Source organism: Loa loa (assembly GCF_000183805.2).
Source record: "Loa loa unplaced genomic scaffold supercont3.84, whole genome shotgun sequence".
Lineage (NCBI taxonomy): Eukaryota > Metazoa > Nematoda > Chromadorea > Rhabditida > Onchocercidae > Loa > Loa loa.
This window is the reverse complement of record NW_018108264.1, coordinates 92489-117336: the sequence shown is the minus strand read 5'-3', so window position 1 is coordinate 117336 and position 24848 is coordinate 92489. Positions and strand designations below refer to the sequence as shown.

General features: G+C 30.6%; 4 protein-coding genes across 4 annotated transcripts; 2 read left to right on the top strand and 2 right to left on the bottom strand.

The window, feature by feature from the left end:
- The first annotated feature begins 1738 nt into the window (after positions 1–1738).
- Positions 1739–2388, top strand: LOAG_04264 (hypothetical protein). Its single transcript, XM_003139801.2, has 2 exons — positions 1739–1961; positions 2160–2388. Exons 1-2 carry the CDS (start codon positions 1749–1751, stop codon positions 2295–2297), a joined length of 351 nt encoding a protein of 116 aa, XP_003139849.2. The 5' UTR covers positions 1739–1748; the 3' UTR covers positions 2298–2388.
- A 992-nt stretch (positions 2389–3380) lies between these two features.
- LOAG_04263 (hypothetical protein) lies at positions 3381–9101 on the bottom strand (the record flags this gene model as incomplete). Its single annotated transcript, XM_003139800.2, has 12 exons — positions 3381–3600; positions 3736–3828; positions 3909–3995; positions 4341–4470; positions 4712–4809; positions 5162–5278; positions 5705–5902; positions 6444–6535; positions 7595–7744; positions 8237–8423; positions 8625–8720; positions 9072–9101. The coding sequence occupies 12 exons, from the start codon at positions 9099–9101 to the stop codon at positions 3433–3435; spliced, it is 1446 nt and encodes a 481-aa protein (XP_003139848.1). The 3' UTR covers positions 3381–3432.
- A 970-nt stretch (positions 9102–10071) lies between these two features.
- Positions 10072–15827, top strand: LOAG_04262 (DNA replication licensing factor mcm-6; the record flags this gene model as incomplete). Its single annotated transcript, XM_003139799.2, has 19 exons — positions 10072–10217; positions 10820–10927; positions 11123–11269; positions 11375–11503; positions 11654–11816; positions 11992–12075; positions 12151–12319; positions 12398–12546; positions 12818–12979; positions 13176–13309; positions 13386–13527; positions 13662–13758; positions 13870–14036; positions 14268–14402; positions 14528–14689; positions 14894–15004; positions 15116–15234; positions 15357–15473; positions 15569–15827. The coding sequence occupies 19 exons, from the start codon at positions 10072–10074 to the stop codon at positions 15750–15752; spliced, it is 2625 nt and encodes an 874-aa protein (XP_003139847.1). The 3' UTR covers positions 15753–15827.
- Positions 15828–16102: 275 nt separating this feature from the next.
- On the bottom strand, positions 16103–24733 carry LOAG_04261 (TPR Domain containing protein; the record flags this gene model as incomplete). The annotated part of the gene is made up of 17 exons (XM_003139798.2): positions 16103–16362; positions 16470–16619; positions 16823–17050; positions 17343–17541; positions 17811–18014; positions 18288–18631; positions 19043–19394; positions 19772–19992; positions 20259–20475; positions 20883–21215; positions 21445–21624; positions 21929–22151; positions 22756–22943; positions 23299–23493; positions 23923–24101; positions 24362–24456; positions 24654–24733. The coding sequence occupies 17 exons, from the start codon at positions 24731–24733 to the stop codon at positions 16283–16285; spliced, it is 3468 nt and encodes a 1155-aa protein (XP_003139846.1). The 3' UTR covers positions 16103–16282.
- Between the last annotated feature and the right edge of the window lie 115 nt (positions 24734–24848).

The window sequence follows — 24848 nt, the reverse complement described above, 5'->3', positions numbered from 1 at the left end:
GAAAGAAAGGAAGGAGGAGGAGGAGAGAGAGAGAGAGAGAGAGAGAGAGAGATTAGATTGTACTACTTATAAATCAATTTAAATTTGCATCTTTTTTAATGGAACATAAATTTTATCACAGAGATTTTTGTAAAGAAGTATTTAATTTCACTCAAATTCGTACAAAAATTTATCAAAAAAAAAACGGAAAGAAAGAGAGTTTTGAAGTTCAAATACTAAAATCAATGGTATATTTCAAATATTTAAAGTTAAAATGCATTTTGCAAAGTGAATTTTAACTGAATTTCATTAATTAGAAAAATGGTACTATAAATTGACCAGAAAAAAAAGAGAAAAAATGAGAGTTTTATCGAATTAACATCACATCACCATGCTTAAAAACAAGAAATAAAGTTGGCTGGATGACAACAAAAGTTCAAAGGAAATTTTCGCATTTATCATTTGAAAATTGTTGTTAAGCACTTTGAGGAAAGAACAAAAACAGAAAAGAATCAGAAAAAAAAAGTGAAATAATCACTTGTCAACTTTGTGATTGATAAATTTAAAGATGAAAAATAAATTTGGAAATGAGCTATTTCTTCTTTTACTTCTTAGAAATCTTTTAATTTAAATAATGAAACTTTATCATATCTATCTCTTCTTCCTTTTTATCATTTCATAGTTTTTTCTCCGTATTTGAAATTGATTTCACTTCAAAGAAATTATTTGCATAATCATCAAGATAATGTTCGTTATCGGTTATATTCCTTAATTATTAATTATTCATTATACTTTTTAATCATTTAAAAAATAATGATTGTAATGATTTTAGACACATAACAAAATGAGTAATGAAGGATGATAGCAGATATTAATGTTTTTTCCAAGGAACACTCCACGAGTTCCTTTTTCATTTCCAGTACCATTTCTTATTTATCATATCATTGTTCTGATTAATAAAATAGAAAAAGGAAGAAATCTTAAAATGTTTGAACAATCTTTAAGATGGATCAATTTTCAATTAATTTACATTTTGTTTTTCTTAAAGAGTGACGTAAATATGAAATGTTGATGCTTTTAACATCAAAGTTTGATTTTTGATTTTTGCAATTTTTTTTCTTCCTGAAAACGGTAGGTTTAGGTCAGTTTTCAACTTCTTCATTAAAGATAGACTAATGAAGGAGTTATTAATTAGCCAAATAGATGTAGATTGGAAATTTAAACATATTTAAATCTATTACATTTAAATGCGGCATACTATTTGTTGTTGGGATTACAACAAGTGAATAAAAATATTAGCAGATAAAATAGAAATATAGAATATAAATGACGATTTGAAAATGACTAATCAAAATGCAAAGGTTTATTTTCTCCTTCCAGAAAAATCTTTTTCCACTTCCGTTATTTGTTTTGATAAGAAATTGACTGATAATATAAATTAGGTTAAACAAACAAAATCGGAAAGAATTTAGTTGAAAGAAATTTATGAATTCAAATTTTATTTTTGAAAATTATGTTTATTATTAAAATTTTTAGGAAGGAATTTTGTCAATTTTTAAAATTTGATGGAAGAAATTCATATTTTGTTTATTTTCAACTTTATCTTTTTTGCGTTTCATTTTTTTCGTTTCTTCTTTATTGTAATAACTTTAACATAACTCCAATTTTAAACGGAAAATGAATTGCGACATCAGTTAAATTTTCAATTGAGATTTTTCGAAAGTTTTATTTCGAAATTATTTTTCATCATTTCCATGATAGAGAGAAGAATGAAATTTCTAAATGCAGTGATTATGCTAACATGTCTTGCATATGAGCAAGTTTGCGGAAATGTAGCAAATGTGGAAGCCAAGCTTGGCCAAACAGTACAATTGAAATTCGACAAATTCATTCGCAATATTGATATTGAGTTAAAATATCCTGAAAATGGCACTGTCTATCAAAAGACAATAATCAAAGATGGCAAAATAACAAAATATGGGGTAAAACACTTCTATCTATTCATATTGTAAAGAAAAAAAATTCATTTAAACATAATTTACTTGATGGTAATATGATATAATTGGAACTAATATGATATAATTGGAATATGATATAATTGGAACTCGATAGCAATTCAAGTATTTCATTTCATTTCAATTCAAGATAAGTTAATTATTGTTACAATTAAACTATTACAGGTGGAACGTTTTGGAAAACGAATAATCTATGCAGATGGCAATCTTATCATACGAGATGTAAAAGAAAATGATGCAACATCATATATATATAAATTAGGTCATTATTCGCAGAAAATAAGACTTATCATTCTTTCATAACAATTGTACATTTGAATGTAATCAATTTGCTCGGTTGATTTTACCACTTTGATACCATTCCTTATGGTGATAAGAATATTGTCTATAACAGTAATCAATGAAAGTTTGTGAAGTTATCGAATAATTCCTGTCAAAAGAGACTTCTTCATGCCATAAAAGTTGTCATTATCTTAGGACATTCCAATCACTAGAAAAGCCTACTTTTTCTTTAAGAATTATGGACATAAGATATAGAGAGGGAGTGAAGAAACGTAAATTCAAATTTAAAATATAAATTCAGTTGGCTTCAAAAATGACAAAAAACTGTCAAAAAAAAACGAAGGAAAAACCAATTAATTTCCGCATGTTGATCTTTATATGTTTGAGAAAAATGTAACAAATTAAGTTATCAGGAATCATTTTACCATTGATAATACACATATGCTGAAAAAATATATTCAAGTTCAGCAACTATTATTCGTATTTATTGTTGTCCTCTAATAGGTAGTGAATGGGATACTTTGGTAGTTCTAAACATGTAATTATAGCATTTAACCCTTAAAGATGGCTCATTATGCAAATGAAAAAAAAAAAACGTGAACTAGCGAATTACAAACTTAAGATCAGTTCTGAAGCAACTTTCTCAAATAGTGCAAAAATTTTATGACATTCAAGATAAAAGCTGAAAATTTGGAAATCACTTTAATTATATTGAATTATGAAAAATAACAAAACTTACATTTCTAAATTAAAAAATATGCAATAACGGTTGATCTAAGCAGAATTAAAATTAAATTTGGAAATATATCGTTTTAGAAAAAATAAAGTGCAGAAAAAGGGGAAAAGAATCTCATTACAAGATAGTAGAGTTCTTTGCTGACGATGGACAACAAACAAATACCGTTTACTTGTTTCTGATATATCATGAATACAGTCAACAGCTGCATTTACCTTGTTAAAGCAATCATACAACAGAAAGGGTGCGATGAGAAACAATGAAAATTTGTTCAATTGGATTCATAAGACATGAACAACACAATATAGAAAATATAAAAAAGAAAAATAACGAATTTCAATTCTCTAATTCTTTGCTAACAATGACAAGAAATAAGTAAAGCAATTGCAGAATTTACCCATTTCGCAGTAATATCTGCAATTATTTGCGTGCACTATCATAATTGGCGATAAACCAATCAACAGATTCTTTGATTGCTATTTCAAATGGTGTAAACTTGAAATCTGGCAAATATTTGCGTAATTTTGCATTTGATGCAGTCTTCTTGTATTGTCCATCAGCCTTTGTTTTGTCTTGAACTATTTCACCCTAAAATAATTTCACACAAATAGATCTACCAATCACTAAAAATAAATGTCAGTTGAGATTTCGCTAAGAACATTTCAACAGATAAAGTTAATTCCCGTCGGCCTTGATATTAAACGGATATATTTCAAAGGATACTTTGAAATCGAACGCCTTAACAATAGCGTGAACAGCGTCCATAATTGATACTTCATCTTCCTCTCCTACTGATAATATAATTGGATCAATTTCCTGAAATTCGCTACAGTAGTGCAAACAAATTTCTAAGAAAGAAAATGACTCGATTTAAATAAAGTGTGCCAGAAATCAACCTCATATGATCGTACGACCCAAACGAAAAGTCGAGCCAAATCTAAGGAGTAAATAAATTGACGCAAGGGCGTCCCACTGCCAAATACCTGAAAAAAGAATGAGTAATGGTAATCGAAAATGTTGCAAGGAGCATAATAATGAAATGAGTTTTTTTCAAACATCTTCAATATTTTTGAAAATTCTGTATTTTTGTATTTTCTATATTTTTGTATTTTTGAAAATCATACGTCATTGCAACCTTTTTCTGCTCCTTTCATCTACTTCTTCATGAAGAATGAGAAATTTTGCTCAGAAAGAATAAAAAAACAAATTTTAAAAAAGAGAAAAAGGAAAAAAAACGAAAATGGATAAAAAGAATTCGAAAAGGAAATATCGAATTGTTTGAACCATGTTAACATGATGATGTAGTACTGTGTGGCTTAAATGCATACCTTCAAGGGTATCCCTTCATGTTTCGCAAGATAGGTTTTATGAATTAGGCTCGGAATGACGTGTCCATCTTTCAAATTATAGTTGTCATGTGGTCCAAACACATTACACGGTATTACTGAAGTATATTTCCTGTAAATTTTAAAGAAAAGTTAAGAAAATAACATTGTTCCAATTGTTCAAAATGATACAATAAATACTGATTTTTTTTTTTAATCTAAATTGCAGCTAAGTAATGCAAGCGAGAATTATAGAAAAATATGTATCGATAAGTTTGAACTCCATGATTCCTAATAGACATATCAGACGGGAAATTGTTCAATATCAGATGAACTTGTGGGATAGCAATGACAATTTTCAATATTTCACTTACCGACCAAATTCTTGCGCATATCCTCTATTAAGTATATCGATCATCCTTTTCGCATATGAATAACCAAAATTACTGTTATGAGGAGGACCATTATGAACCTATAAAGTTAATTGGTCTACAAAGATATCATTTATCCAATTTCCACATTGTCAAGTGAAAATATGAAAATAAATGTTTCTCATGAAAATTGATTTAGACGAAACATATCACAACGACAACGCAATGGATAGCCAGTGCCTGGATAATGATAAAGCATGGAAAATGAAAATTTAAAAATGACATTACCATACACCGACCGATCAAAACAAATCAACTAATAAAGTAAATGGGACAGTTTGAATCTAATTTTCGATCACTCATATATACTATATCACGAGCAGATGTAATGCATGATAGAATAACCATAGCTGACGTAATAAGAATTAGGTACATGCGAAAAATCTCACTTACCATAGTTTCATCGATTGGATATGCAGTTCTGTCTGGAAAGATACATGTTGAAAGACATGATATACACTTTACAACATCAAATTCATTACATGCCATCAGTACGTTGTCATTGATTTGCTGAAACAAATCTCTTTAAATATAATCTTTCCACCATAACATAATATGTTAAGACAATATAATTAAATTTCCCAACAACTTCAAACGATTCTAAAATCAGCTTGTGACATTCATATTATCAACTTGATTATTTTGTTTGATCAGAAAAGCAAGTATATTGTGTTAAATTAGCAATCACAATAACAGAAACATTCATACTGACCGCATATTAGTATGGATGTGGTGTACTGGTAACATGCTTAAATGACAACAAACGGGCGGACAAGTTCGAGTCCTTTCCTGGCAGACTATGATGAAAACACTAGAGTCTCAGATTTACAACATGATTCGAAAAAGTGCTCGACTAATGAGTCTGCAGAATTGCTCTATTTGTTTTGCCTAGAACGGGAAAGGTTCAATAAAGTTACAAAGTATGTTCCGAATTACCATGTTTTTCCGAAAGAATTGCAGATTACAATGGAGATTGTGGAAAAGACCGCCAACCATGGCCGCTAAATGAACTACATGAGAAGGCTTATACTTCAGGAAAAGCTTTTTTGTAGCTTCGGCATCCGTTAAATCACAATCTTTTCGTCCAATGAAAATCCATTTTTCGTTTGATCGTGGTTCTTCAGTTGTTATTATCTGCAAAAAGACTTTTGCCAAATTCATTTACTAAATGTATTGTGATGGAATAAACTGATGATGGAATTAATCCTCATATTAAATTGTAATTATCATAATTTCAAATGCTTTTATTACTGAAAATGAATTTTTCCAACGGAAATTTGGAAATGAGATGCACTAAATTTCTGAGAAAGTTACCACAATCGATTGATATACAGAATGATATGTAATGACAGTAATATCAACACAAGCAGTAACACTTTTGCTTAATAACTCACTCATCTTCATGGGACTTGCACGGTAAAAATAACTTTTTAACGACTTTCTACTTCTAATTTCTTTTTTCTTTTTTTACAACATCGAATTTGTATGTTTTATAATTCGATGTTATCAGTGTGTAGTGAGCAATTCAGATTTGAAAGGATAAAAACGACAAAATTCCTCTAACCTACCATTACTTTTACCACCTCGATTAAAATATATATTTTATGAATATGAAGAATCGTGCTCAGATTAAAACATGAAAATTATGTAACAGGGGGAAAAACAAAAGTGCCACCTTCTCAATAGATCGTCCTACAAGGCCTGTCCCACCGGTTACCAATACTGTCATTGAGTCCATCCGATCAATTATTTGCTGCTTTCTTTCGCCTGTAAATTAACGAAATTTTATTTGAAAGAGGTCACGCGGATCCTCACAACAAACGCTCAGCATTACGTAGTCAAGTATCCAGATGTGAGCGTTATATCACTGATACCTTTTGAATTATGATTCAAGATACCTTAACACTGCCTGTTAGTTTCAATTTATGTGAATTTTTGTGTTAACGCCATCCTTCTGCGCAACTTAACTGTTTCAGGTTTAACCAGTGAATGTAAAGATGCACAAATCCATCGTATTGTGATTTTATTTCTAATGACGATACACGTATTAGGCGACAATAGCTTATTTTATAGCCACTCTATAAAAATATGAATAAAACTGACTACTTCGCGTTTATATAGTGAAGGAAACTTCACTTTATTACGAAGTTATTTCGGGCTAAATTTATTTTATAATTTTTGAAGCGGTCATCATCACTTCAGTTTAGAAATTTATATTGAAATAAAAGTTCATCCTAATCAGTACAAAAAAAGTACGATAAAAATTTGTTTTTCTAAATACTGTTAAAGTTTTCAAGATTTGAATATTCTCGTTATTTATTATAGTAAAAATAATCAGTACAAAAAAAAGTACGATAAAAACTTGTTTTTCTAAATACTGTTAAAGTTTTCAAGATTTGAATATTCTCGTTATTTATTATAGTAAAAATAATATGTCAACAAAAAGAGAACTGCAAGTCACATGGTATTTTCTTCGATCTCACGATATTTTGATTTGGATACTACTACCGTACCAAAATGAAAGCTGGAAAAGACAAAACAAAAAAAAAAAAGAAAAAGAAATGCAAAGTATGAGAATAACGACAGTAAATCATTCACGGTATCAAATACAATTCGACACATTTATGGGCATGCTTCTTTTGCAATTATGCAAGTGATAAAAAGTGTTGGGCGCAAGTCACTTTTGAAAAACTATTGGAAAAAGGGGAAGAGTATGTTGAAGAGTAAACGATATTATTGCAAAAGTGAGCAAGAACACCACAACAGTAACAAACAAATATCCGGAAAAACTGGAAACATTTTTTCGTATTAATTCCTTCTAAAAACCATCCGGTCGTTTTACTGCGTATTTTTTCGTGTAGTCTTCTGCTGTCTTATTGAATTTTTTCCTATCTTTCGTAAATTCTTCGGCAAGATCCGCTCGTAACGGGTGATCTGGTTCCGGTTCCGTAATCAGACCAAGCAATGCATTCATCACTGAAAATCACTTTTCCTTCAGTTTTTGGCCGCACTATAAATACAATACAGTACAGAATAATAGCTTATGAAACAAGCAAAGCAGGGAAGTATACTAAGTTCATTATATATAGTTTATGTACTATATATATATTTATATGTACACGGTGCTCAACTAAGACATTACAAAACAAAACGTGTCAATTCTTGATAATTAACTGGAAAGTTGGTTTCCCAAAACGGCAGAAGAATAGAACTATTGCGCGATAGCAAAGTACGAGTAAGTTATATTTTATCGCTTCTTATAAGCTTTCAAACTTCTTACTACTACAGACTATAGGTAGTACTGAAAAAAACATTTGTGAGTGGAATGAGATGTGTACTTCTGTACCTACTAAGAGTTTGAATTGATAACGAAATTATAATTTCGAAGTTGTATCACCAAAATGTCAGACTCAAAATGCTGAGTAAAACCTTCCATTCAAAACCAAACCTCAATGTGCAAAAAATGACCTTGTTCAGTTTTGGTAGCAGGTTTCCAGTTGTCAGGTGATATAATCGGAAGACATACTTGTCCTTTCTCGTCAACATTTGGGTGATAAATCTTCGTCAAAAATGTAATCTTGGGCGGTTTAAACGGATATTCTACGGGAAAATCTATAGCTACTTTAAATGCTCCCTTGTTGTATGGTTCTTTATCCTGCAAATATTACAAGTCATAATTTAAAAAAAAAAAAAACCTTATCCTTTTAATAACTAATAAATATACCGTTGGTTTTCATTAGCCTTCATATAAACACAAGAAGTTATCCACAAAAGGCATTTCCGGTGGTTAACTTTCCCTATATAACTCAAGTCCTAAAGTCAGTGCTATGGCTTACTTATCTAATAATATACCTACCGGGACGAGAAGACCTGTCCAGTGGAGCAAATTATTTTCATCAAATTCAACACAGCAAAATGTCCTCGAATCAGATGACTGAATATCTGTCAATTCCTACAAAAGGTACTAATATGTTTAATACAACAACGGCTAGAAACCAACAAGGAATGAAAACTTAAACACCAAACAAACAATCATTAAATTTTCAGAATGACTAAATAATTCCTTGCAATTTTGGCCCTTGTCGCTAGTCAAACGTATACAGTTGCCAATACAAAAGGATCACATTTCAAAAATATGATGACAGCGGCTGTTATGCAAACTAAAAAAAAAAAAAAGAAAGGTAAACGGTTTGCCAAAAAACCTATCATTATGCGAAAGTTTATCTCATACATGCATTAATGTTTGGATTAATTCCGTTATTTTTTATGAAAATCGTTTTAAGTTCAAAGAAAACCAACAAACTTTTGTTAATCGACGTGACGAAGAAGCCATTATTGAGTGAATCTGGTAAACCCTAAATACATAGATTATAATCGATCATAAAAAATCGATTATAATTGTTTCTCGTAAATGAATCCAATTTTGAAAAGGGAAAACTACTGTGCACTTCTGTCCCATGAAGATTGTGACATCCAATTCACACAAACATTAGGGATCTACTTTATTTTACTTCGACTATGATGGATGAAGAAATGATTAAAAAATTCCAATAATTCGATTACTGAGTGAGAACAAATCCTGCATACTCTTGCCCTTTAAAGGTTTTCAACAAAAACAAGAGAAGGATCAAATTTATAATACTGGGACAAGGCAGTGAGTGTATCCCAAAAATACAAAGTGATCAAATTGTAACGATTTTAAACTTTTAATAATCACTAGACAAATAACGTACGTCCATCATTTACGACAGAAATTCAACGAGAAAGCAATGCCCACGTAATTCTTCATTATCTTCATAATATACTTAAGAGTTAATCACCAGCACTGTGTAAAAATGTGACAGAAAGAAATGACAAAACAACCGTTCCCTAACTTGGTAGCTTACCAAAAACGACCGAGCCACCTAACCTCATCAACAGATCACGCAGAAATCCTTAAACCTCGTGACTCATAATTTCTTCCCTATTTAAACGGCCCGTCTTGATCGGGTAGTATGAAAATTTCGATTCCACAAAATGGCGTGGAACCAAGTTTGTTGCAGAACGGACTGGGCGGAAAAGGGCAGATTATAAATCCGATGATTTATAATTCTTGTGTTCTTGTGTTCAGGATTTGGGCAGATATCAGGAGGAAAGAAGTTGGTTGGGAGTGCTGGAACCGGAACGAATACGGTTTCGGAAAGCACTAGCGATCAATTATTAGCAAAGATCGCAATTCTCTCTAGTCATTGTATGTTCATTTGGCTTGACGGTTGAATTTTAATATCTGGAAAAGCTTTGTAAGACGAGAACCGATTAGGGCAATGCATGTAATGCTTGATATGTTGCGCCCAAAAGTAGCAAGAAGTCGTTTTCTGCTGGCAGCTGACGCTGTCCGGGAGTTAGTTCTGGTTTGGGTCGCGGATTGTGTAGCAAGCGCCTCCCGAAAACTTTCGGAGGTGAAGAATAGGTGATCTTTCCCTCATTCTGAGAAGGGCTCCTAAAATCGATCAGATTTAAGATCAGTGGGATGGATAGGATGGAAGTAGATCAATGATGTAATGTGAAATATTGTATGGTCATGAATAGAAAATATTATTGATTACTAATAAAGTATTAGAATTAGAATGGCAATTAAAAGGAGAAAAGATGGTAAAGTAATGAAGAGACCGCAGAACTGAATGAAAAATCGGTTAAAATATTACCGGCATAAATTAATCCAACCAAGATTATCAATATATAATATGAGCTGGAATTATACTTAGGAAAAATCAATTATTTAATTAGGAAGTGTTTTGTAAATTTTAACTATTTTGAAAACATTTCCTAGACTTCATTACGTTATTATAAAATATTTCTAGTCTATTGCTGGTGTAGAGAGTCTTTTTCGGGCTTTATCATTTTATTATGAAGTGCTCCCAATTACTTGAGTTAATTATTCAAGTACAAAATATTTTTTGAATTTAATCACTTAATTATTTTTAGGAACGTTGCAAATCGTTTTAGTAACTTTTCAGTTTAAATGTTATTTGATTTTTAAAAGGATATGTTGAGTAATACTTCTGCTTTTAGGAATTATATCATCCAGTTTTCTACAGCAAGCGAATTAATGGATAGCAGTGTTGTAGTTCCAAAAATTACTGATTCGGAAGGAATACATGTACAAAATGAATTCTATCGGTTCATTAATGAGTAAAAAATACTTTTTCCCTTATCAATCAGTTTCATTTATTTTTAAAATCAGCTCTTTAGATATTTTTCGAAACTACTCAAAATTTTTGATGTCGTCTGAAAGTTTTGTTTGAATTTTATTTTTTATTTTAAATTTCATCTCACATAAGCTTTGCGAAACATTAAACGAAAATTGTTTGCTAGATTCGAAGATGCTAATGGAACGTTCATCTATAAGGAAGAAATTCCGCATTTGTATCATCCAGAACGCAACACGTTGTTTGTCCAATTTGATGACCTTTTCTCTTTCAGTAATACGCTGGCATCAGCGCTTGAATTGCAGTTTTATAGGTAAAACTTATGATTCTAATTTCTTCTCGTGTCTTTGAAAAGTCATAAAATTAGTTTGAAAATGTTTGGAATTTCAAAGTATCTCCGACAAGTCATATTTTGCAGACTATATCCATATCTATGTAAATCGTTGCATCTGACTATCATGGATGGTTGCAACGATGATAATATCAGACAACGAATGCAACGAAAGGAATTTTATGTCAGTATTGGACAAATTAGAAATAAGCTTAGGTATCGTCGATCTCATCCTTCTTTGATTAAGCCTGTGCACCTTTATGCTTGTTTTTCCTTTTCGGAAGAAAAGTTAGTGAGGAAGCATTATTCTGCTCATTAATTATCCGAAATTTGCATCCGAATTGCCTAATATTTGTTTTTATCTAGGGTGCGTGAGCTGACAGCTAGTAAAATTGGTGCTTTGACGTGTATTTCGGGGCAAGTGGTGCGGACACATCCAGTTCATCCTGAATTGTATAAAGGAGTTTTCATTTGCGATGACTGCGGGACGAAAGTAAAAAATGTCGAACAACAATTTCGTTACACACCGGTATTATTTTTCATCAGAATTTATAATTCGTTCTTGATGCATTGAATTGGTGAGTTGGAAAGCTGGTGTAAAATTATGATATGCTTCTCTTCACGACTAGCGAGTCACTGAATGTACTTTGTCTTATAAATGTTGTAAATTTTATGATAGCCTTATCAAAAAGACAGATTTGTAGCCGGCGCAGTGCTCAAATCAGCAATGCAGTAATCGTGGTCATTTCCAGCTTGATATCTACGAATCATCATTTATCGATTTTCAGGTATTTGTGAACACCTGTACTTTTTGTTGTTTCTGGATGATGATTTACTCTGAACACCAACTTTTTTTTTTTCAGAAAATACGTATGCAAGAGACACAGGCAGAATTGCCACGAGGTAGTATCCCATTAAGTTTAGATGTTATCTTACGCGGTGAACTCGTTGAAACCATACAGCCGGGTGACCGGTGCGATTTCGTCGGTGCGCTGATTGTTATTCCAGATGTAGCTCAGCTGAGTGCGCCAGGTATTAAGTCTCTCATTTTTAAGTTCAAATTTAAAATTTCAATTGTATAAAGGAAACTCCAAATTATTTCCTTTTGAGGTCTTCGAGCAGAAGCTCCCAGTCGTAATCGACGTCGTGGTATAGGAAAGGAGCAAGAGGGTATTACTGGCCTGAAGGCTTTGGGCGTGCGAGATATGAACTACAAATTAGCATTCCTGGCATGTAATGTCACGGCTTCAGTTCCTTCGGTTTGATGCTAATCATATGCTTAATCTTTTTTATTTGATGATCTACAATTGGTTTTTTTTTCGAATGAAAGTCGATATTGACCACTGAAAAAAAACGAAGAATTAAAAGAGCAGAATTAAATTTAAGTGAAAAGTTTGGATTAAAGCTCTTGTTTTCCATAGCAATAAGTGGAGAGTTTTCATGATTGAAAATTTCAAATAATTATCCATGAATAAGAAAAAGTGATGATATGAAATGAAATCAATTTATTAATCATAATGTTGCTTCTAGTTTGGTAGTCGAGTTCTCGCACACGAAGATTTAGACCACAATGAGTTGTGGTCTCAGTTATCGGAAAATGAAAAAAAGGTGATGCGTAAAATGAGTGAAGATAAATCAATCGCCCAGAATCTTATTCATAGTTTGTTCCCAGATATTTATGGCAATGACGAGGTTATTCACCATTTATTGTTTTATTCGCTGCTTATTTGATGAATGTTTGTTTCATTTTTCATATCCTCAAAGTTTTGTTTGTGGGAAAGTTCGCCGTAATTCTGTTTGTAATAAAAGTTTGTGGGCTTGGACCAAAGGATTTTTGGACTTGAAAAAAGCTCAAAGACCTTGTTTAGAATATTAGTTTTGCTTATAGGTAAAACTTGGAGTGCTTTTAATGCTTTTTGGTGGTGTTCAAAAACGAAGTGAAGGAGAAGGGACTAGCTTACGTGGTGATATAAATGTTTGTTTGATTGGTGATCCAAGCACAGCGAAAAGTCAAATTTTGAAGTTAGTTGTCAGTATTTAAACTAAATATCTTTGTTAGCTATTTTTGCTGATCCATTACTCGTTACTATGATTTCAGGACGGTGGAGCACTTTTCACCGAGAGCGGTTTATACTTCCGGCAAGGCATCGTCAGCAGCTGGTTTAACAGCAGCAGTTGTAAAAGACGAAGAGTCATTTGAGTTTGTTATTGAAGCAGGAGCTTTGATGCTCGCGGACAATGTTTGTTTTAAAATATATTCTAATTTGAATAATTTGTTATCTTAAGCAAAAAAGAAAAGATTCAGAACTGAAGATGTTAAATTTCATTTGATAAAATTTAAGTTCTAATAATTTTTAGAGAATAAATGTTCCAGGGTGTTTGTTGCATTGATGAATTTGACAAGATGGATGTGAAAGATCAAGTTGCAATTCATGAGGCCATGGAACAGCAAACTATATCGATAACAAAAGGTGAAAAAATTCAATCCTTTGTTCTTTGTAGTTGTTTAAAGGCAACCATTTCGTGTGCTATCAGACATATTCCTCATAAGATAGAGTTAAAGTACGATTTTATTTATTTAGCTGGCGTGAAAGCAACGTTGAATGCTCGTGCTTCAATTCTGGCAGCAGCGAATCCGGTTGGTGGCCGTTACGATCGGTCACGGCCATTAAAGAATAACATACAGCTTTCTGCACCTATCATGTCTAGATTCGATCTTTTTTTCGTCTTAGTTGATGAATGCAATGAGGTAATGTAATATACCTATAGCCACTTTTAATGTCCTGATAGTTTGAAAGGGGCAAAAAATGATCGGTATGTGATGTAGTGACTTTAGTCGCTTATTTTAAAGCGAATTTCATTTATCAGATCAATACAACTGATCAAGTTCAGTGAATTTTACCTGAAAGAAGCATTTATGTTCTCGTATTTCTCAATTTTCCAATATGTGACTGTGATTGCTTATTATGCTGTTTGTCAGATCGTAGATTACGCTATAGCTCGTCGCATACTTGACACTCATCGTCAACTGGCAACTCAAGAAAAACTAGAAACAGTTTACAGTTTAGACGACATCCATCGTTATATTACTTTTGCTCGATGCTTCAAGCCGAGGGTATGAATATCTCAGATTAATAAAAGAAAAGAACATGTTGTTTCAAACGAGTACAAATTCCAGGAATTCAAATTCTTTAAAGACCATGTGTCAGCACATCTGTAAAATACACGTCAAATTTCTAGATTAGTGATGCAGCTGCAATACTTTTGGTTTGTGAGTACAAACGTTTACGAATGAGCGATAGTAATAATTCCACTACGTCATCCTGGCGAATAACTGTACGACAGCTAGAATCACTAATACGACTTTCCGAAGCACTTGCTCGACTTCATTGTGAAGGCGAAGTGAGTTTTATTTTATTAATTCATTATTTTTTCAATTTTTCGTAGACTTTTCCCTACTAATCAGTTTTCATTTGCAATTCGTATTTGTTCCTTTATATTATCTTTATGCAAGAACACAATCTTCCCTTTGTATGTTCAAATTTATAAACTTGGTTTTCACGGAGTTAGTGTTATCCTTGCTATAACAGGCTAAGTTTTCATTAGGTCAAGGTGGAGCATGTTCATGAAGCTTCAAAGCTACTGAGCAAGTCGATAGTACGCATCGAACAGCCTGATATTATTTTGCAAGAAGATGATGCACTTCTGGAAGCTGAAGTAAACATATTTATTTCTGTTATTATGAGAATTTTTTTTTGTAACAAATTGAACATCAAATTAAGGTATTCGTAACAGCAATGTGCTATTTTTTAAGTGATAAGTATTTAGATGATAGAGACAGCAGAGCTAAGTGCTGTTCGAGAACGAAATCAAGAAGCGGTGGGAAGTACGATCAGAACTGAAGATGATGGGACGAGAAAAGTTGATTCTGGGAAGTTGAAAATCAAGTAAGTTTCTTTGGCTTATAATAGACCAACAGTTTTTAGTATATATATATATATAATTCATTTTTGTGTATACTTTTCTTTTCTGTATGGCATTATTTTTTGCAGTGAAACTAAGTTTACAGATTTGAACTTTACAAACGGATAGCCGATATGTTAGTACTGCATATAAGACATGATGAAGAAACGGAGGAAAATACTGAAAATTGGGAAGGCGTCCGGCAATCACAGCTTGTTCAATGGTTGCTTTTTGCAATTGATTTTTTCTTAAAACAAAGTGTTTCGAAATCTTTAGCTAATTTTTTTATGATTTAGTATTTTTGATGTTAACCCTTAGGTATTTGGATATGATGGAAGAAAGCATCGACTCGGAGGAGGAGTACAACCTTCAGAAAACTATCTGTGAACGCGTTATCAGGCGTCTTATCACGGAAGATAATATTTTGATTCAGCTGAACGCAGAAACAGATGATGATCCTGTTGTCGTTGTTCATCCTAATTATGTTATAAGTGATGAGTAAAAATTTATTTTATTGAAAGGTTTTAATTATAAATCAAATTACCATTGAAATTTTTTCTCTGTGACTGAACCAAAGGAAGATGTTTTCATTTTATTTCTGATTCTGTGAAAGATCTGTGGAGATCTTGTAACTTTTCATAGCAATGTTCTTTTTTCATATATGTTCAAATTACCCATCTGTGCCTGAACTTTTTTTGTCAGAAACGACTGTCGTCCATATTGTAAGATCTTTCATTAATATTGTCATTTTGAATACTCTGTACATTTCTATTCTGTGCATTGGATGCGTTTTCATGAACACTTCTAAACTTCATTTCACTTACTTGAGGATACTTGTTTTATTTCAATTCTCTCAATTTTTCCAAAATTTTCCAAAGGTAATACATTCTGCAATTTTTAGTGATTATTTTATAATAAGTGTTTAATATTGGTTCTGGTGACATCAAAAACAATTTATGACAGTTCTTTTAATCAAAAATATTTTCAATGAGTTGTAATCTACGCATAATTTACGCATAGAAAACATGCCGATTATTCAGATTCTTGAAGTTCAACATCAACAACAACTGCTTCTGAATCAGTATTTTCTGACATGGAACTGCGACGAGAATCTATAAAAGCTTGTTTTCAACTCTCTAAATCAAGGAAGGTTGACAAATTTCGTAAAATTTCTTACAGCTGTAAAGTTTTTTCTTCTGATATCCAATTTAAAATATACTTTCGCCTTCCGAATGATATCCTCGTGCTCTTAATTTCCTCCGTTGTTTTTTCCTCATCATACGAATATTATTTGCTAATGATTTCATCAATTCCTCGAGATTATCCAGTTTTGAAGTTTGTAATTCGTCATATAAACCATAAAGATGATCTGCAAATACTCATTGGTCACAAAACGACAATGTGAACTTTTCAGTACTTTGAAAAAACTAGCATATTACATACAATTCTATGATGTTATATGATGAAAATACTATCAAATTTCTAATTCTTCAATTCAACTATTTCAATGAAGATTTAAAAATTTGTGATACAATGTGACAGTTAAAGGACTGCCGGAAGTTTTGAAAAAACCTCTGAAAAGATGTTTAATAAATTGTAGAATAAAATTTTGCTCATTTTGCGTTCTTTGGACAGATATCTGTTCCAGATAATTATCGACTTCACAGTTATTCGACAATGTTGGATCTTTGCAGTGGTCACAGATGTCCTCTAGTTTCTCCATAAATAGTTGGATTTCATTTGTTTTCACCTGATATCTTATCATTTCTAACAAATGAAGCTGTACTTCTGTTGGTAATCCTTTAAATAAACAATAAAATTAATTAGATGGCATAAATTTGGGCAATATAAGGAAGAACAAATTTTATTACAGCAATTTTAGGATTGATTTTTGTTTGTGATATAATTTCCAAATCTGAATAATAACTTAATTTAGGAATTGGGTTAAAAATAAATTTCAGTTCAGAATGACTTTATAGTAAAGGTTGGGAAGATAAATGGTGGACGATTAATCCTTCTTTTAGTTTTTTTTTTGTTTTTTTTTATTTTTTAAAATGGTACATTATGAGGGACTTCAAAAGTAGACACTGACCTTTAAAGTTATCAATTTCCCTTTGATCATCCTCATTAATTACTAAATTACCGAGCAATCCATCTTCCATATCGACAATCATCTTCCGTGTGCATTGCGCTCGGCTCAAACGAACTTTGGAAGAGCGATCGCCAAACAGTCGTACATTTACAGATTGTAATAATTCTGCGCATTCCTCCATCGAATATCCATTGATAAGCTAAATTAAATTTGAAATAGTTTCACATTTTAATAAAATCCAAGTTTTAATGATATTATTTCCATGAAACCTACTAAATTTCGCAAGAGAAAAGTGTATTTTCCACCTCCTTTGAAAAAAAAAATCAAATTTAATTTTCCAATTCTTTTTTCTGGAAGAAAAGTCAAATAGTATTCGGTACTCAGTTAGTTCTATCAAACAGAAATATTTTTAGGTATTTTTTGAAAAGCTTAAAAATTTCAATTCAATAATTTCTTTAAAAAAAATACCTTTTCGAAAAATGGCGTTAATGACTGGATGGATTGCTGTTTGATATCCAATAAACAATGGGTATTAGCAATTCGAAAATTGATAATTGCGTCATCTGTTTTATTATTTAGTAAAATAACAATGTCATTATTGGAGTGCGAATTGATAACATTATCAATATCAGTAGACATTTTTGTAAAATCAATAATTACTAGCGAAGATACCTAAATTACATAAAATTCAGGTAATGATTGCCATGGAGCATACTTCTTCACCTTTACCTTAGGTAAAATTTTAAAATTGTTTCTAAAAGAGAAAGTACTCAATGAAATGTTTTTAAATCGTCCGCTATCCAGTAATATTTTAATGGCTGTGATAAATTAAATTTGCTGAGTAATTAATTTAAGGTAGACTGATTTATTCTCCAATTAACTTGCGGTTTTTTCTCAGGTTTAATTTTGTGGTTCAAAATTTAAATGAATCTGTGGAAAAAAAACCTGTATTTTATAGAGGAAATCAGTTTTATCATTTGGATGGACATATTCCCAAGAAATAGTCGCAGAATCCATTCCTGCGTAAAGTATTCCAATTTCGGGTTCCTTCCGGTTTTTCGTATATTTTGGTTCATTAAGTGCAATCAGATGTGTCTTCCTGATATCAGCAGCATGCTTCACATTTACCAGGAATCCCGATTCGAATACTAATTTCTCGAATTCGTCATTAGTTAAAGCCGAAATGGTATCAATGCTGTGAAACATATGATCCAAGAATTGCACAAAAAATATTGGCATTTTACTAGTGGCGGCATTGTCGAGACAATAGTACAATTTTCCAGTTTGACCTGAATTCGTCACTATGAAAGCTCTCTTTAGTATCAATGTAGTAGTGTATTTCTTCATTACGTAATTACTATTGATAATCTAATGATAAGAACTGGTTATAATGATGTTGATAATGGAATGACTTACTATGGTTGAATTAATACCTGTTTACGTTATTTGTTTAAAATTAAATAATGCATATAAAGTATTGCTTTAGACATATGTGATAACTATAAAATGTCAAGACTAGTATATCACTGATTATCTTTCGAGTAATATTTTAATTAAATAGGTAACCTAAAATGATAAAGAGCAAAGATAGAATCAAATAAGTTGAAATTACTCAATGTTAAAGTAATTTTTGCTTCCAAAATAATATGTTTTCCGTGTTAATTCTTTGATATTAGAAAATAAATTTGGTAATAACTAACCAACTTCAAAGTACCATACCAACTTGTAACGATCCAAATGTAGACAATACAATAAGCTCTCCTTCAAGTTTTGAATGTATTCTCGAGAACTTTGTATAGTTGGCATACTGTACTCGATGAATGGTTGTCTATTTTGACAATCTCGCCAAAATTTAATCTCAGCAACCGTAATAGTTTCTACAATATCTGCACATAGCATACATTTGCATAAAATTAAAACGATATGAAGAAAATCGAAAATTATTCGTTGCCGGTTATAAATGCGTATCAGTGATAATTCTTCGCAATCTTCTTCCACATTATCTTTCTCCAAATAATGACTTAAGTATTCTTCCAGAAAATTGGCACATTCCTACAACACTTATAAAAGCTCATTATTGTTGTTTAATTAACTGTCAACCAATTCTCTCTCCTTGGAAAGTTAAAACAATCAGAAAGAACAGAATATGATTAATTATATATTCCCACTATTTCTCTATTGCCCATTACTGTCCACTTTGCCGCATGATTATATATCCTTTTACTGTCCACACTTGTCACATTGTTCATATCCAATCGCTGTCCATATTTGTCATGCTATATTTTGAGAAATTTGAAACATATGCTTATAAGAGTATCGCGATTCAGAACCGATTGGTATCTTGAGCATCTCGCGAGACTTATTGGAAAATTTCTCGATAGGATCATATATTCGATATATGTAACAAACTTTTTTCTCTCACCTCTTACCTCAAATTTTTGTTCATTCCAATATAATAATGCCATATCAGCAGTATATTCAGTATCATTTTGATAAATGTTTTTGTGCAAATCGAAGAAATGATTAGCAGTGATAAAGTCACCTCTGGTCATCATCCAGTGAATTGCTGCTATTTTTGATAATTTCTCATGATTTAACAAATCATACAAGCATGATTCATCCAAAATTCGATAAATTATTGATGAATCAGCTGAAAAATATACTTCATCCTCAAGTTTTTTCTCAAATAAAACTCTCTACAATTACTTTTTTACTAATATGCTATAAGATTTCCTTTCAGATACACGAGATTGCTGATTACTTACAACAGTCTTGAAAAACACTTTTACTGAAATTGAAAAGATGGATTTAGAATCTCTAAAAGATGGATTTAAAAGCTTTAAAAGGTGGATTTAGAATTTTTAAAACAGATTTAGGATGTTGAAAAACATCTTTCGATCAGTTTAATCAATTTACTTTTTGCCGCAATGTCCTGTATTTCTTCAATTGCATGATCAGAAGCATTGCAATTCCATTCAATTAACAAAAGCTCTAATTTAAGCATTTCTTTTTGACTTGCTGATAAGTTTTTTTTCAAATTTTCAAAATTCTGCATGTGATACAGGGCATCGATGTAATTCCTATTGTCATAGTAAGCGCATGCAAGAATATATTCGCACGTAGCCTTCATATTCTGCAAAATTAATTTAAATGACCATTTGAATACCGTATTAAACTGCTATCTTTCGTAATAAAATCAAAGAAAATGTTGAAAAATTGAATCGATCAGTATTATTGCTTAATTAATATCACACATTAAAATATTAGCTGTCAAAACCAAACAGTAATAAATTATTATTTGTTATTCAATTAGACCAATCTGACCTTATATTCATTAATTAGCAAACTACTTAAACAATTAAATAAAAGTGCAATTTCGAATGAAAAAAAAATCCTTTTTCTCTACCAAAACATATTACTGAAAATGCATTGAAATTATTTATGCTAATTTTCAATTCAAATTTTGAGTAAAAACAATAGTAATTGATATGAGCTAAAAAAAAAAGTTTAATATTTAAAAGAAGCAATATCCAATCTAACCTTATCTTGACATTTTTCCTTTAAATCTGTGATATGAGCAATAACATTACTTGTCATACCTTCATCCAATTCCAGCTTCCCAAGTTCAAGTTGTATTAGAAATTGGTCATTTGTATCATTTCCAATAGCATTTAAGCATTCTCCAAATAGCATTATGGCTCGTTTCCTTGCATTACATTTCAAATATTTACTTTTTAAATTTAACAACAAATTTAAAATATTGCCACATTTGTTAGCAATGCATAATATCACTGCTTTCTCTAGAAATTTGCATGCTTCCCATAACTCTAATAAATTTGTTGCTATTTCTGCTGATTCTTTCAAAATTTCAACCTGAAAAAAGAAAAATGATTTCTAGATGAAAATGAAGCATAAATGTATAATTTGCAAGTTAATTATCATTAAAGCTGAAGCGTTAAACAAAGAAATTTCATGCTCAATTAAAAGTTTTGAAAATTTTTATCTCATCCAATTCAATTTTACATAATACCCAAATATTGTTCTGCAGTTAATTTGGAATTTATTTTTGGCATTACAGAAAAGATTTTATTGGTGATATAACCTGTAAATCAATTGATCCCATTTGTGATAGCTCAATTCTATTGTTACAAATTTGCATAGTCCAATTAACATCTTTAATTAATCGTTTCTCTTCGATCAGATGTCTTAACGTTTCACATTTTCCTTCGATATCATCGATATCATCAAAAAATGGAATTTGTTTGCAAAAATTGAGTGATGCCTGAAACTATTCAATCCAAATAATCAAAATAATTGCTTTTATTAAGTTGAACACTTAAAGTAATTTCAATAAACTATTGCTTAATTAATAAAAAAATTGTGCGACAATAAAAGAACAAAATTACAACGAAATTAAAGTTTGCATTCATTCTTTCTTTACTACAAAATTAAATATTTATTTTAATTTCTCCAGTTTCAATTTTCATATTATGAAATTTTTAACTTTCAATTGTTACATGCTATTCAAATTATGATAACATGCTAAAAAAAAAAGAAAAGAAGAAGGGAGAGGTAAAGATACATACCTTTGTTTTTTCACCTATTCCAAGGTAACATTCCGCTATATAACCGTAAATTAGGCCACGTTCACGTCGATAATCTGTTTCACTCGTTAAATTTAATGCTTTTGTAAAAATTTTTTTTGCTTCTATGTATCGTTGACGAATTAATAATGTACGTCCAATTGATATGAATGCATTTAAACGGGCTGTATCCTTTGATAATATAACAGCAAGTGTTAGGTAACACCTGGATTTTTTTTTTTTAGGTAATAATATAAGTAGTTATCAAAAACAAATGACATTCGGTAAATTAAATATTTGTTAAAATTTTGACCAAAATTTAATCCTACACGATAACATTAATTTCGAATGTTTTCTTTTTAAAATTAATGCATTTTATTATTTCATTTGGCTAATTGAAGTATTTTTGCTTTCAATTTTTCCTTTTCCTTCTTCAATTTTTAATATTCAATCTAGATTTGAATGAATTTCTCCCAAGTACTCTATATTTATATAATAGGTGACCTAGCTAAAATTGTGCAGCTGACCTAATTTGAATATGATATTTATTATTTTAAAATCAAATTCATCTTGTGATAAATATTCTATCACATGCAACAAATATAAGCTTATTTTAATTTTGACTTATTAAATATTTGGCAATTTCATGAATTTCTTCATGTTCCTTCTTTTTTCCTTTTATTAATCATGCGCTATTAGCTAATTTGTATTGCTTTGTTCAAGCTTTTTTATATTATTATATTAAAAAAAAATAAGCCTACTGCTTACTAAGTTAAAATGTTGGCCATTAATTGATTTCAATCTTATCATTTCGAATTTTCTAAAAGTACCTCAGACATGAGTGGCATACATCCATCATTCCTTTCTTGAAATGAATATTTGCCATCGCATTGTATAATTCCAGCATACTTTCCAGGTCGGATAGTTGTTGACAAACAATTAGTGATTGTTGATAATATGCCAGTGCTTCGTCTGGATGATATAATAACCAATGTGTCGTTCCCAATTTATTGCATAGCTATTAATTATATTTAATAATTAGTCAAAGCAACCAAATGAATCATTTATGCTCAATTTTTTAAATTTAAATTCCATCACGTAATTAAATGTGAAAATTTGAACACTTACTTTTGAACTGAAAAAAGACATTAATAATTCAATATAATTTTGAAAAAAAATAATATATTAGTTTAAAATACTATTTTATTAATAGCAATAATTAATTGATCAATTAATTAATTCAACAGACTAAATTTTCACTTTTTGAATTCGCCATAATAATATAATCAAATATAAATTGAAAAATTTATCCTTAAACCAAAAAAATAAATCGAAAAAGAAAAGAGAAACAATTGGTGAACTTAAAATAAAACTTTAGCTTCCTTCTGAAGATTATCATCTTCTTGTACAAGCATTAAACAACGATTGTATGCATCGATCGCTTCCTCATAAGAATTGCAATCAAAATAATTATCGCCATTTATTTCATTAATTAAAGCTTCTCTTTCCTTCACATTATACTTCAAATATATTTGTTGCGCTTCCTTCCAATGCTTTTGCGCTTCATCCTTAAACAAAGTCTCGCCATTTTTTCTTTCTTTGAAATGTTGAATTTATTTTCTTAATTCAGAAAATAAATTTTTTAAATTTATTTTCTGATTCAAATTTTTAATTATTTTAAATTGTTCCATCATAATGATTGTTGGTATATTTTTCCCGAATATTAAATTTTTTTTCAATTTCTATAATTATCCATTAAAATGATAAATTTTGCATGAATATATACTTGAAGTATTCGAAAATTCAATTTGAAAATTCAATAAATTAAATGAAATGAACAAATCAATGGATGAATACAATGAAAAATCCTAGCTGATAAATGAAATAGGCCAGTTATCAGCGTAATTCTTACAAGTGGATTATACACCACTGATAACATTGTGATAAGCATTCATAAGATGTGTCTTGAGACTTCTTAAAATAGACGGAATTGTCACCTTTCTATACATCGTTCGATAGAACTGATAGATATCAGTGTGCGCATCAATGATTAGTGCATAGGCGCCAATTTTCTTGGTAAGTTTTAAATTTTCCAACAATGCCATTTCAGCCCGTTCAAATTGATTTAATTTTTGATATAATTCAGCTAATCTGCGCAAACCATTAAGACGAATATCTGTAAATTTGCCATAATGAAAAGATATTTCAATTTTCATTCTTAATTATATTAATTGCTTTGCTTATCAGTGTTTTGTTTAGTTGTTGATATTCTTTAAAGTCGCGGAAACTTATAGTCATTCATTACAAAGGCAATCACTAAATGCTAATTAATTGATTTTAATCCGTCGTAATAACCTATGACATTCAAGACTTCGGTACCAGATTAATGAAATCTTTAACAGAATTAAAAAAAAAAAAAGAAAAAAACAAACAAACCAATGCCTTGATCAGAAATGAGGGCGCAATATTTATCCCATAGAATTATAGCATTTGAATAATCATTGATTGCTTGATAAATATTGGATAAATTCCTAATTGTAACGAAAAAAGAATTTGTTGTTTCAGAAACTTTGATTGTAACTAATTGCAATTTCAAGCTCAGTTAAGAAAAGTTGTAGAGAAGTTTAATTTCGGGTCAAGAATAAATTAACAAAATTTAAATTAAATCAGATTTGCTTCCAAATTATTTCATTGAATGGGAAAATGAAGTTTTGAAAACTTTAATTACCTTAATGAATCAGCTTCAAGTTTCAATGATCCACTGCTGGTTGCTATTTTCAATTCTTTTCTGGCCCATTTTCTTGCCATACAATATTGTCCTATGGCCAAGTGACATTCGCTCAAAATACCGAAATATTCTCCAATCTGAATGTACTACTTATCATTTCTTCAAATTATTGTATTATTATTATTGCTATTATTA

Bases quoted from the DNA above. Each gene is read 5' to 3' on its own strand.
- LOAG_04264 (XM_003139801.2), top strand. From the start codon at position 1,749: ATGAAATTTCTAAATGCAGTGATTATGCTAACATGTCTTGCATATGAG. The intron at 1,962-2,159 runs GTAAAACACTTC...AAACTATTACAG, and splicing joins GCAAAATAACAAAATATGGG to GTGGAACGTTTTGGAAAACG.